Source organism: Tupaia chinensis, unplaced genomic scaffold, assembly GCF_000334495.1.
Source record: "Tupaia chinensis unplaced genomic scaffold, TupChi_1.0 Scaffold144255_1, whole genome shotgun sequence".
NCBI lineage: Eukaryota > Metazoa > Chordata > Mammalia > Scandentia > Tupaiidae > Tupaia > Tupaia belangeri.
Genome location: NW_006204113.1, coordinates 1,367,974 through 1,380,221, shown reverse-complemented (window position 1 = coordinate 1,380,221; position 12,248 = coordinate 1,367,974). Strand labels below are relative to the sequence as shown.

General features: G+C 42.6%; 1 protein-coding gene across 1 annotated transcript in view; it reads left to right on the top strand.

The window, feature by feature from the left end:
- Positions 1 to 12,248, top strand: part of ARMH3 (armadillo like helical domain containing 3) — a 270,864-nt gene that overhangs the window by 13,793 nt on the left and 244,823 nt on the right. Inside the window, exon 2 of the mRNA XM_014583337.2 lies at positions 7,264 to 7,376. Coding sequence (XP_014438823.1) covers positions 7,275 to 7,376 — 102 coding nt within the window. The 5' untranslated portion in view covers positions 7,264 to 7,274. The remainder of the gene's footprint in view (positions 1 to 7,263; positions 7,377 to 12,248) is intronic.

Here is a 12,248-nt window from a genome sequence, read left to right as displayed (position 1 = left end):
CAGCCATGTGGGAGCCCAGCCGCCTTTACCACCACACCACCTGCTGCCTCCGAGGATGTTTACTCTAGAATCTGGGTACAACGTGTGTTTGAGTTTGCTTCAATGAAAAGGCAAGACTTGGTAACAGTCTGTTACAAGCGTGAAGCTGGATTCCAGTCCATGAAATTTGAAGCTCACTGAAAGCTGTCTCCTGGCTTTTTGCAGATTGGGAAATTGATGCCTAGAGGGGGAAGAGAATTTAAGGTTATAGAATGAACATGTAAGAATTGGACTAAAAGTTAGATAAATTATGATAATTCTCTCGAAATTAGAGTAGATTTCTTTTTTAAAAAAATTTATTTAACTCCATATGTTATTATTTTTTAATTTGACTAAGGAGGGAGGGAGGGGGAGAGAGAGAGAGAGAGAGAGAGAGAGAGAGAGAGAGAGAAAGAAAAGGAAGGAAGGAAAGGGAGAAAGCAAACTACCAGGCCCGGGACTCAAACCGCAGTTGGCCGTATGAGAATCTAGTGCTTTTAACCACCACACCACTTGCCAGCCCCCAAATGAGGGTATATATCTATTAAATTTATTTTCTGTTACTAGAATTGTTTTGTATTGTGCAGGGGGTGTTTGTAAACATAGGCTTTTCACATAGACAAATAAATGAATAATCAGTTACATATTGGTTATTGGCCTTAGGTTTAACTTTGTTTTATTTTTTAAAATTTGCTATAGGGCATGTGTCTTCACCAGAGAGAAAACAAGTCATCAGGCCCAGGACTCAAACTGTGATCAGCCATGTGGGAGTCGTCCAGTGTCTCAACTATCATGCCACCTGCTGGCCCCGGATTTAAAAATCTTAACATTTGGCCATTTCATCCTGTAGGGATCTGAAGTGATGTGCATCTAAGAAGTGTATGACTAGATTGCTTCATGACATGGATCTTAAAAAGTTGTATGCTGTGCATCTTGCAGAGAGAAGCTGTACCGTAGGTTTAGGATGACAAGGCTTCATTGATTTACTATAGGTTGAGAGGATTTGAAGCTGTTCCCAAGTTTGATAGTAGGGTAAATTAGTGTTGAAAAGTTGCCTGATTCTTTTTTTATACTTTGCTTATTTAAAAAAAATATTTATTCATTGTTGGGACCAACAACTAGCATAATGGTCATGTCACAGGACTCCCATGTGGTCGACCACAGTTCGAGTCCTGGACCTGGGGCTTAAACTCACGCTGGGCACTTGTGTGTGCCCAAGATCCCGAGAGGAGAATGGAGAAGGTATTCCCCTTGGTGGGGGGGGGTGATTTCTCGCTTTCTGTCTCTCTGTCTTTCCAGTGAGCACTTGCACCCTTTAGCAAAAAAAAAAAAAAAAAAATTATTCATTGTCTTTTTTTTTTTTTTGAAGTTGACCAGAGAAAGAGAGAGAAGGAAAGTGAGAAAGCAAGCTGCCAGGTCTGGGACTCAAACCATGGTCAGCCTTGTGGGAGTCCAGCGCCACCTGCTGGCTCCTGTTTTCTGAGAGTCCACGTGAAAGCCTAAGGTGATGTTTCTGGGGGTTACTGTGCCTTTGTTGAATTACTTCTGCACCAGAAGTACTCTAAAGCCCAAATCAACAGAGAGCGTACATAGCAGGGTCATAGAATCCTGCTTTCCCGCCCTGTGGTCTGATGGCATTTTCTTTGTACCTCTGCTCCATTTATTTCTCATAATTTGCCTTGTGCTAGTGGTTATGATGTCTGTCTGTGCTAGTAGGTTATTAGTTCCCAGAGAATCACGTCAGGGTCCGCTCTGTAACACCCCAGTGCCTAAACTAGTGTTTTAAAGTATTTCATTACACCAATTACGTAGTTGTGGTCTATCAGTAATGCTGATGGAATCATTAATCATAGTCTAGTCCAGATCCCTTGTTTTACGTAAGTAACTGAGAAGTGCAGCGACTTAGTTACACCTAGTCGCTGGTGGCCCTGTGTTCAAATCTCAATTTCGCTGCTTGGTTGTTCCATTATGCTTTGCAGGTTCACAACTAGGGCTGGTTCTCTCTGTAAAGATCAAAGGGTGGGGATTGTAAAAGAAAAAAAATAAAACACCTGGAGGATATAAACACATCACCTTCTCCTTGCTGATGCAATTTACTGCTCTACCAATCAGATCTTTTACCTTTAAATTTAGGAGCACAGCTTTAATCTGAGACCCAAAGAAAAAATGTGTAGGAGTTCTGTATTTCTCTAGTATACCATCCTAGAAACCCTTGTTTGCTGGGTTCCAGGATAGGAATTCTGGCAGGGGGAGGAGACTTTATGTTGTCAGTTTCCTGTCACATTTCAGGCAGCTTGCGTGGTAAATTCCAGTTGCCTTGTGAGGGTGACAGAGAGTAATGAGTTGAGGCCCTTGGCTGAATTTTCCCTTGCTCCAAATGAAGGAAAAGTGATGAAAATAATTTAATTTTTCAGGAAATTTGGTAGGTTAGATTGGAATTGTTTTTCTATCTTCTCTCCTCTTTTGCTTATTAGAAAGTATTGATTCTAAAATAGAGAAAGTGAGTTTATTAGATTTAGGTGGACATTGATTAGCTGTAACCCAATTATAAATCCTCAGAGGTAGGTGTTTGTAAACATGGACTTTTCGCATCTAGGAGCTCATGGTTCCTGCTATACCTGCTGATCAGCTGGATGATGCTGAGTACATGCAAGATCTATAGCCACTGAGCTTAGAATTGCATTGCTTTTGATTTATCTTAATAGGATCCTCTTGATTTCTAATTTATTTTTCCTGGATAAGGACATCTTCCTCTTGACAACCTATTTAAAAGGCACAGGAACATTTGAACAGAGGCTGTATTTCTTGTTCTAAGGCAGAGCCACAATCAATATAATGTAAAGTACCCAAAAGAATCTTTTCTCTCCTTTTTTTTTTTTTCCCCTGGATTTTGCCATAGGGTGGATGCACTTGATGGAGAGAGACAGAGAAAGGGAGAGTGATGGGGCCAGTAGGAGATATGGTAGTCGAGACGCTGGATTCCCACATGGCCAACAGCGGTGGTTCGGGTCTTGGACCTGGCAGCTTGCTTTCTCTCTCTGTCGCCCTTGTCTTTGGTGAGTACATATATCCTATAACAAATTAAAAAATAATAGTAAGGGCTGGCACATGGCGTGGTGGTTAAGGACTGGACTCCCACATCACTGACCACGGTTTGAGTCCTGGACCTGGCGACTTGCTTTCTCACTTTCTCTCTCTGATCCTCTCTGGTCAGATGAAAATAATAAATAAAATAAAATAAAATAAAATAAAATAATTATTTAAAAAGTAAAATTAAATGGATAATTCCTTTAAGAAAAGAGCATGGCGACAGAAATGCCAGCTTTGCAGAAATAATAATTAATGCGGCTATTTCTAAACACAAATGTGTGTGACTCACCTGGAGAAAGGTAGACATGCTTTTCTTGGGGTGATCAGATACAGGGTTTCCTTTAATTTGCTTTTGAGAGTGAGAGACAAGGTTTGTAATTTAGTGAAAAGACTTCTCATTGGTCTGGCCCAAAAAGGCGGGACATCTGGAAGGTGGGGGCTTGTAGGCCATAGGTGGTTTTCTTTTTCTTTTTTATTTTTTAATTAATTAGTTTATTTTAATTTGACCAGAGAGAGAGAGAGGGAGGGAGGGAATGTGAGAAAGCAAGCCACCAGGTTTGGTACTCTAACCTGGGTCAGCCATGTGGTAGTGTCCAGTGCCTTAACCACCATGCCACCTGCTGGTCCCCCATAGGTGGATTTTACAATTCTTAGGTTAGTGATTGAAAAGGAAGGTCTCTGTTTTGGAAAGGCATCAGCAAAGAGTATACTTTCACAAAGGTATGGGAGCTTGTGTACATACAAGATCCAAAGGACAGGATGTAGGATGATTCAAAATGGTCTGCTAATGTTTATGGGCGTGACTCACCCACTGAGAAGATACTGTGCTAGGGAAGAGCCTGTTATCAGTTAGGCCAAAATGGTCTGTTAATGTATGTGGACATCACTCACCTCAGGCCTTCTGGAAGGGATTTTTGGAAATAGGAAAAAGCAGTGAGACTTCTATCCTAGAGAGAGAGAGAGAGAGAGAGAGAGAGAGAGAGAGAGAGAGAAATCAAAACCTTGAGGGGATGGCCGTGTTGTAATCCCTTCTCTCTTTTTTTTTGGAGAGGTTTTAGCTATAGGGCACGTGCACTCTCCAGAAAGACAGAGAGAGATAGACAGAAAGCGGGAAATCATTCCCCCTGGGGGAATGGCCACGCCACAATCCCTTCTCCTCCATTTTCCTCTTGGGATCTTGGGCATGCACACACACGTGCCTGGTGTGAGTTTAAGCCACCGGGTCTGGGACTCGAACTGCAGTTGACTATGTGGGAGTCCACTGACAATAGCCATTATGCTAACTGCTGGTCCTGTAATCCCTTCTCTTCTATTCTTCTCTTGGGATTTTAGGCACTCATGCACTTGTGCCCAGCATGATTTCAAGCCACTGGGGCCAGGACTTGAACTGCAGACTACCATGTGGGAGTCCAATGCCTTAACCACCACACCATCTGATGAACCAGAGTCTTCTCTTTCTGTTGCTGCTTTTTCCTTCAGTTTTCTCTGGACCATAAAAAAAATTGAGGACTTATAGAAGCCTTGATTTAATAAAATTTTAAGTCAGACTTAAGATTTTTTAGAGCTTTTCCCCCTCTTTATTTCAGAATCAGTGAACAGCAAACACTGAGCATTTACTGTAAGCCAGATACCTGTTAAAAAAGTGGGACTGGTAGATGTGTAATAGTTACATCGCTGGACTCCCATCTAGTCGACCACAGTTTGAGTCCTGGACCTGTCCCCCAGGTGATGATTTCTTGCTTTCTGTCACTCTGTCTCTCTGGCGAGCACATGAGCTCTAGAGCAAAAATATCTTTTTTTTTTTTCTTCATTTTTATTTTTTTGGAGAGGTTTTTCACCATAAGGGCGCGTGCGCTCGCCAGCCAGCCAGAGATATAGAGACAGAAAGCGAGAAATCACCCCCCAGGGGGGATGGTCACGCCGCAATCCCTTCTCCTCCATTCTCCTCTCGGGATCTTGGGCACGCATGCACACGCGCCCGGCGTGAGTTTTAAGCCACCCGGTCCGGGACGTGAACCGCGGTCGACTACGTGGGAGTCCAGCGACATAGGCATTACTCTAACTGCTGGTTCCCAGAGCAAAAATATCTTAAAAAAACAGGTGTAGAATCTAGTTAGTCCTTGTGCTAAAGGTGCTTAATATCTGGTTAGGGAGATTTCTGTGCTTTGGTACATGTACAAAGGTGAATCTTGTTTATTTTTTTTACAGTATTAAAGACATTATTTGTGGTGTCTTTTGTACTGTTGGATGCATAGCTCTTTTTTTTTTTTTTTTTTTTTTTAGTTTATGGTATGTGTGCTTGCTAGAGAGGGGAAGAGAGAGAGGGAGAGAGAGAAAGAGCAGAAAAGTGAGAAATCACCCTCTGGGAGAGATGGTCATACCACAATCCCTTCTCCATTCTCCTCTTAGGAGTTTTGGATACCTATGCACTCGTGCCCAGTGTGTTTTTCAGGTTGCTGGTCCAGGACTCATCCTGCATGGTTGGCTGTGTGGGATCTAGCTGCCTTAACCTCAGTGCCACCAGCTGGCCATGTATCTCATTTTAAACAGAATTGTGATTTTGTTTCCTAAAAGTTGGGAAATGTATTTCCCAAAAGTTATTGAAGTAAATTAGTTCTGTTGCTCTGGATTTGTCTGAAAGTAAAATCAGCTTCTTCCCTAGCCTCTGTACTTACCATTGGATGAGATTAAATTTCACAGCTAGGGGCCAGCAGTTTGTGTAATGGCTATGTCGCTGGACTCCCATGTAATCGACCGCAGTTCGAGTCCCGGACCTGATGGCTTAAACTCACGCCAGGCATGGTGCGTGTGTGCCCAAGATCCTGAGAGGAGAATGGAGGAGAAGGGATTGTGGCATGGCCATCCCCCCTGGGGGTGATTTTTGGCTTTCTGTATCTCTGTCTCTCTCTGTCTGTCAAGCGCACGCACCCTATAGCAAAAACCTGTCCAAAAAAAAATATTTCACAGCTAGAACCTAGGATTTGAGTGAGAGAGGAAGGAACTTTGTTAATAAAAGAAAAAAAATCTAGGAGGTGATGGGATATGTATAGATCTACAGTGAGATTTTATATATTTGTGGGATTTCAAATTCTCATTTTAAAAAAGAGTTCCTTGAATATAGGAAAATTGCACATGACTTTTAGGGCTTTTTTTATATAGAACTGAAAAATACATCGAAGTTTTGCACTATCTGCAATAGTGTTACAAATATATACAGCTAATTTGAAAGAACTATATTGCTATATTTAGTTATTTTGAAATCAAATTTAACTTTTGGCTTCTTAACTGCTGTTTTTGGCCTTGGGTCTCTTTCCAGAGAAATTTCTGAAGACAGTCAAGTGCAGTGTGATTTATGAGGCGGTGAAGGCCAAGTCCTTTGCTGTGATGAGGACCTGCTTACTTTGGGGAAATCAATGGAGCATATCAGTCTGCTGCACACTTCCTGCCTTAATGGTCCTGAGCTCGATCAATACTTGAAATTTAACTTCACCATCAGTCTGTGGGCAGTGTATGCTTTACAGCCTTCTTTCCATCAACCTCAAGTATATGGCCAGGCCTGTTATAGATGGAGCTAGTTACACTTGCCTGTTCGGTTTTGGATCTGCTTTAAGCCTCGTCCACTGGCGTGTTTTAAGGATGTAGAATGTGTTGTGCTGTAGGCTGAGTAATGATTTAAATCTTGACACGGCCTGGTCAAGGCAGGGAGTGTTGGACAGACATACAAGATCTATAGCCTGGTCGTTTATCATTTTTTCTTAAAACATTTCCCATTGCGAGGTATTTCAGTAGACTTAACAGCATCTTGGAGGATGTTCTGGCACTGACCGTGGCTCTCTATTTTTCTTTTTTAAAATACTTTTTTTTAAGAGCTGTTTTAGGGTCACAGAAAAATTGAGAGGAAGGTACAGAGGTATCCCATATGCCCCTTGCAGGTACAGCCTGCCCAATTAATGACACCCCCCATGGAGTGGTACATTAGTTACAGTTGACACACCTGTATTTACCTGCCATTATCACGCAAAGTCCCGTTTACATTGCGGTTCACTCTTGGTGTTGCTTATTCTGTGGGTTTGGACAAACACATAATGAGCTATTGCCATTGTAGTATCCTATAGAGTATTTTCACTGCCCTAAAATGTGGCTTTCTTTTCACAGATTCTCTAACCATGGCACAGGTAGAGAAACGGGGAGGTTTGCTCCGAAAATCTTCAGCCTCCAAAAAACCACTGAAGGAAAAAGTGGTGCTGATGTATGATGAGATCTTCATGGTAAGGCCTGGAACCCTGATGTTCTGCACAGCTTGCCTCCTTAGTTTCTTTTTTAAATAGTGATTAATTTATTTTTATTCATTATTCTTATTTTATTATTTTAAATTTGCTACAGGGCACATGCATTTACCAGAGAGAAACAGGGAGAAAGAGAGGGAGAGAAAGTGAGAAGGCAAGTCACAGGTCTGGGACTTGAATTGCAATCAGCCATGTAGGAGTCCAGTGCCTTAACCACCTTACCACCTGCTGGCCCTGACTCCTTAGTTTCCTATTCCAAAGTGAAAAGTAATCTTACCTTTGCCTGTTACCTTCAAATTCTTGAGGGGATGCTGTGTATGTGGGAGTTAGACGGAAGGTGAGAGAAGGAGTGAGAATGAGCTCAAGGGTAAGAGAGAGCTTTCTCATGGCAGGGATAGACCGTTATGATGTCGTACGTCCAGGTTGTTGTCATGAACTGGGTAAAACAATTGAAAGGAAGGAGGAAGGCTGGGGCAGCTTCTTTTCTGAATAACTCTAAAAAACCAAAACTTGTTTTCATTTATAGCTGACTTAGGCACCTTTCTTTCCTAGATGTACCATGAAATTCCTTTGATCCTATAAATCTGTCATTCAGATATTTTAAAAGGGTGCATTGTTGTGCTGTCTGGTTGTTGGTGGGCAGAATCATGCTGAGTTAGGCAGCCTCATTCCCCAGCTACATGGGATAGCTGAAGAATTATTACCAATTGGATCAGGGATTTCTCTGGGTCTTCAGAACTGCTCACTGATGATGGTCCCCGCCTTTGTTGTGAAATGTACGCTCTAGGGAAGGTTAGAGTAAATAGATACTCTGCAGGAGTTCTTGCTTTCTGAAATTCTAGTCCTCAGCACTACGTGGTGTAGAATATTTATACAAGTGTTCCATGTATTGAGTTCCCACTGCGTGCCTGGCACTCTTCTGAATGCACCGCTGCCTTACTTTTAATTCTGACAAGAACTCTGCAGAGATGCTGGTAATAGCTTCATTTTACAGAGGAGGTAATGAGATCACAGGTGGAAGGTGGTGGAGATGTGATTTGAACCTAATGACTGACTGCAAAGCCCTCAGTCTTTCATCTTTGCCATGTGACTCAGGATAAACAATGCTGAGTCACTGAAATAGCTGTTGGCAAGCTTTAGAAGTAGAGTTTGACACACTGAAAAGTAATACAGAATGCCCAGGTCAGTAAAAGTTGAGAGGCTGTAGAGAGAAAATGAGTAAACATTGGGATCATACTACCATTCTCTCTACGTAAGCATGCTTGGTGTACGTAATATATATAACTCCCATCTAAGTGAGTTTCGGGGATTGGAAGGGATTGCCAGTTCTATGTGTTTCCTGACTTTCATTTGTAGGCAACAAAATGACATTCCAGAAATGTGGTGGTCAAAGTTTGACCTCGGTTGGGGAGCAGGACTTGAGAGAAAGTGATAGAAATAATTCACTAAATAAGGACATTATGAGAAGGCCAGAAATGTTGCTTCTCTATGCCATTTTCAATTAAAAATCTAGAAGATGGGCCAGACCCATAGTCTAGTCGTTAAGGGAGCAGAGGATCCCACATGGCCTGCCACGGTTTGAATCCTGGCCCTGGTTACTTTTAAAACACTCCAGGTACATGTGTGAGTACCCAAGAAGATGGAGAAGTGGAGAAGGGCATGACCATACCTTACTGTGGGGTGATTTTTCCTCTCTGCTCCCCATTTCTAGCAGGTATGCCTGCTCTCTGGCAATAAAAAAGAAAGGAGGATTCTCTTTCTCTTATTTTACCCATTAACCAGAAGCCTCTGACTTCCTGGAATTTCTGTTTGAGAATTACTGCTAAGAGATTTAGGATTTTATAGTACCATGATTTTACAAATATTTGGGATGAATTTGGATAAAGAAGAGAGCATGCTAAAAACTCTATAGAGAAGTGTCCCGACCCGGGGGGGACAGCTGAACGGGTTTCCTGAGTGAAGGAGTGAGAGCCGGGGCAAGCAGCGTAGTGTTACAGCACGGAGACGACAGTGTCGTCTGTTTATTGTGGGCAGCACGGTACAACACAGAGACGACGCAGTGTCACAGTTCTTAAGGGTCGCGTTGTCTACTGTGAGCAGCACGGAGACGACGTGGTATCACAGCTCTTCAGGGTCGTCCGGAGACGATGTAGTGTTAACAGCTCTTCAGGGTCTCCCAGTTTGTCTGGAGACGACGCAGTGTCAGCTCTTCAGGATCTTCAGGGTCGTCTGGAGACTGCGCGGTGTTTCAGCTCTTCAGGCTCTTCAGTTGTCGTCTTCCTGGTCGTCGTCGTCGTCTGTCTACTGTGGGCCAGGCATCGTGGTTATATACACTCTGGTGGGTTGTAAACGGTGGGCCCTGATTGGTTGTTAACGGTGGGTTATGATTGGTTGCTTTTGGACCAATCATGAGGTGCCGGGTATGCAAATTTGAGGGATTCTAGTGGCCAATCAGAGCAAGGTTTCGAAGGTCAGGTTTTTGGAAGGGAACCAATCATGGTAATTGTTTGCTCTCTGAGAAACTTCAGCAGACTCGCTGGTGCGCAGCTTCCCACAGAGAAGGACTAGCAAATGGTGTAATGGTTGTCACTGGACTCCCATGTAGTCAACAGTGGTTCAAGTCCCAGACCCAGCAGCTTAAAACTCCTGTTGGACGCGTGTGTTTGCGTGCCCAAGATCCCGAGAGGAGAATGGAGGAGAAGGGAGTGCGGTTTGGCCATTGCCCCTTGGGGGTGATTTCTCACTTTCTATCTCTCTGTCTCTCTGGTGAGTGCATGCACTCTATAGTGAAAATCTCTCTTTAAAAAAACCAAAACACTCTAGGGACCAGCAGATGGCATAATGGTTACATTGCTGGACTCTCACATAGTTGATCGTGATTTGAGTCCTGGATCCGGTGGCTTAAAACTCATGCTAGGGGACTAGCAGGTGGTGTGGTCGTAGAGGGCGCTGGATTCCCACATGGCCAACTGTGGTTTGAGTCTCAGACCCAGCAGCTTGCTTTCTCACTTTCCCTTTCTCTCTCTGGTCAAATTAATAATAATAATAATAATAAGTAAATGAAAGCATTATTTAAAAAAACACAAAAACCCTCACACTGGGCGCATGTGTGTGTGTGTGCCCAGTATCCCAAGAGGAGAATGGAAGAGAAGGGATTGTGCTGTGGCCATCTCCCCTAGGGGATCCTTACTCACTTTCTGTTTCTCTGCCTCTCTGTCAAGCACATGTGCCCTACAGCAAAAATCTCTCTTTTTTTTTTTAAAAAAATGACACTCTGTAGAGAGGACTAGTTACAAATGGGAGGGCAAGCAGAAATATTCAACATGGGATGTTGTAAAATCCGTTACTTAGATGACCAGGGCTCTGATGCCTATATTTGTGCAATTTAGTTAACTTTGTGGACTTGTGTTTTCTCTTTCTTTTTTTTAAAATTAATATTTCATTTATTTATTTACTTAATTATTTAGTTAACTTTTAAAAAATTTATTCATTCATTTATTTTAATTTGACCAGAGAGAGACAAAGAGACAGAGAGATAGAGAGAAAGTAAGCCACGAGATCCAAGACTTGAACTGCAGTTGGCCATGTGGGAGTGTCCAGCACCTTAATCACCATGCCACCTGCTGGTCCCTCATTTATTTATTTTAAAGATTATTTTTGCCATAGGATTGTGAGCTCTCCAGAGACAGAGACAGAGAAAGTAAGAAATCACTCTCCCGGGGTATGGCCACATTGCAATCCCTTCTCCTCCATTGTCCTCTTGGGATTTTGGCATGCATGCACTTGTACCTGGTGTGATTTTTGTGTTAGGTCCAGGACTTGAACCACTGTCGACTGTGTGGGAGTTCAGCACCTTAACCACCATGCCACATGTTGGCTCCTCAACTGTGTTTTCTTTTTTTTTTTTTAAAGAGAGATTTTTCTATAGGGTGCATGTGCTCACTGGAGAGATAGAAAACTAAAAATCACCTCCCAGGGGAGTGGCCACACCTCAATCCCCTCTCCTTCATTCTCCTCTCGGGATTTTGGGCATGAACACACACATGCCTGGTGTGAGTTTTAAGTCGCCAGGTCCAGGACTTGAACTACCGTTGACTATGTGGGAGTCCAGTGACATAACCATTATGCCATCTGCTGGTCCCTCTTCAATTGTGTTTTCTTTTTTTAGAACTATTTTTTATTTTTTATTTAGTTTTACTTATTTATTCATCCATTTTAATTTGACCGGAGAGGGACAGAGAGAGAGAGAGAGAGAGAGAGAAAGAGTAAGTAAGCTGCCAGGTCCTGGACTTGAACCATGGTTGATCATGTGGGAGTCCAGCACCCAACCACCATGCCACCTGTTGGTCCCCTCAACTGTATTTTCTTTCCCTTTTTTTTTTTTTTTTTAAGAATTATTTTATATAACTATTTATTTATTCATTTATTCATTCAGAGGGACAAGGGTGTGGTGGAGTGAGAAAGCAAGCCACCAGGTCCACGACTTAAACTGTGGTCAGTCATGTGGAAGTCCAGTGCCTTAACCACCATGTCACCTGCTGGCCCCTCAACAGTGTTTTCTTAAAGGAGAATAATGGTAATATCTATCCTCCCAGGGTCACTGGGTCATGTGTTGGATTGTTAGAAAAGTCATGACACATTTTTGCATAGAAAAACATAGAAAAAATATGTCATGACTTTGTCTTTTTTTTTAAAGAATTATCTATTCAATTTGATGTATTATTCATTTATTTTAATTTGACCAGAGAGAGAGAGAAGAGGGAAAGTGGGAAAGCAAACCACCAGATCCGGGACTTGAACTGTAGTCGGCCATGTGGGACTATCCAGTACCTTAACCACCATGCCACCTGCTGG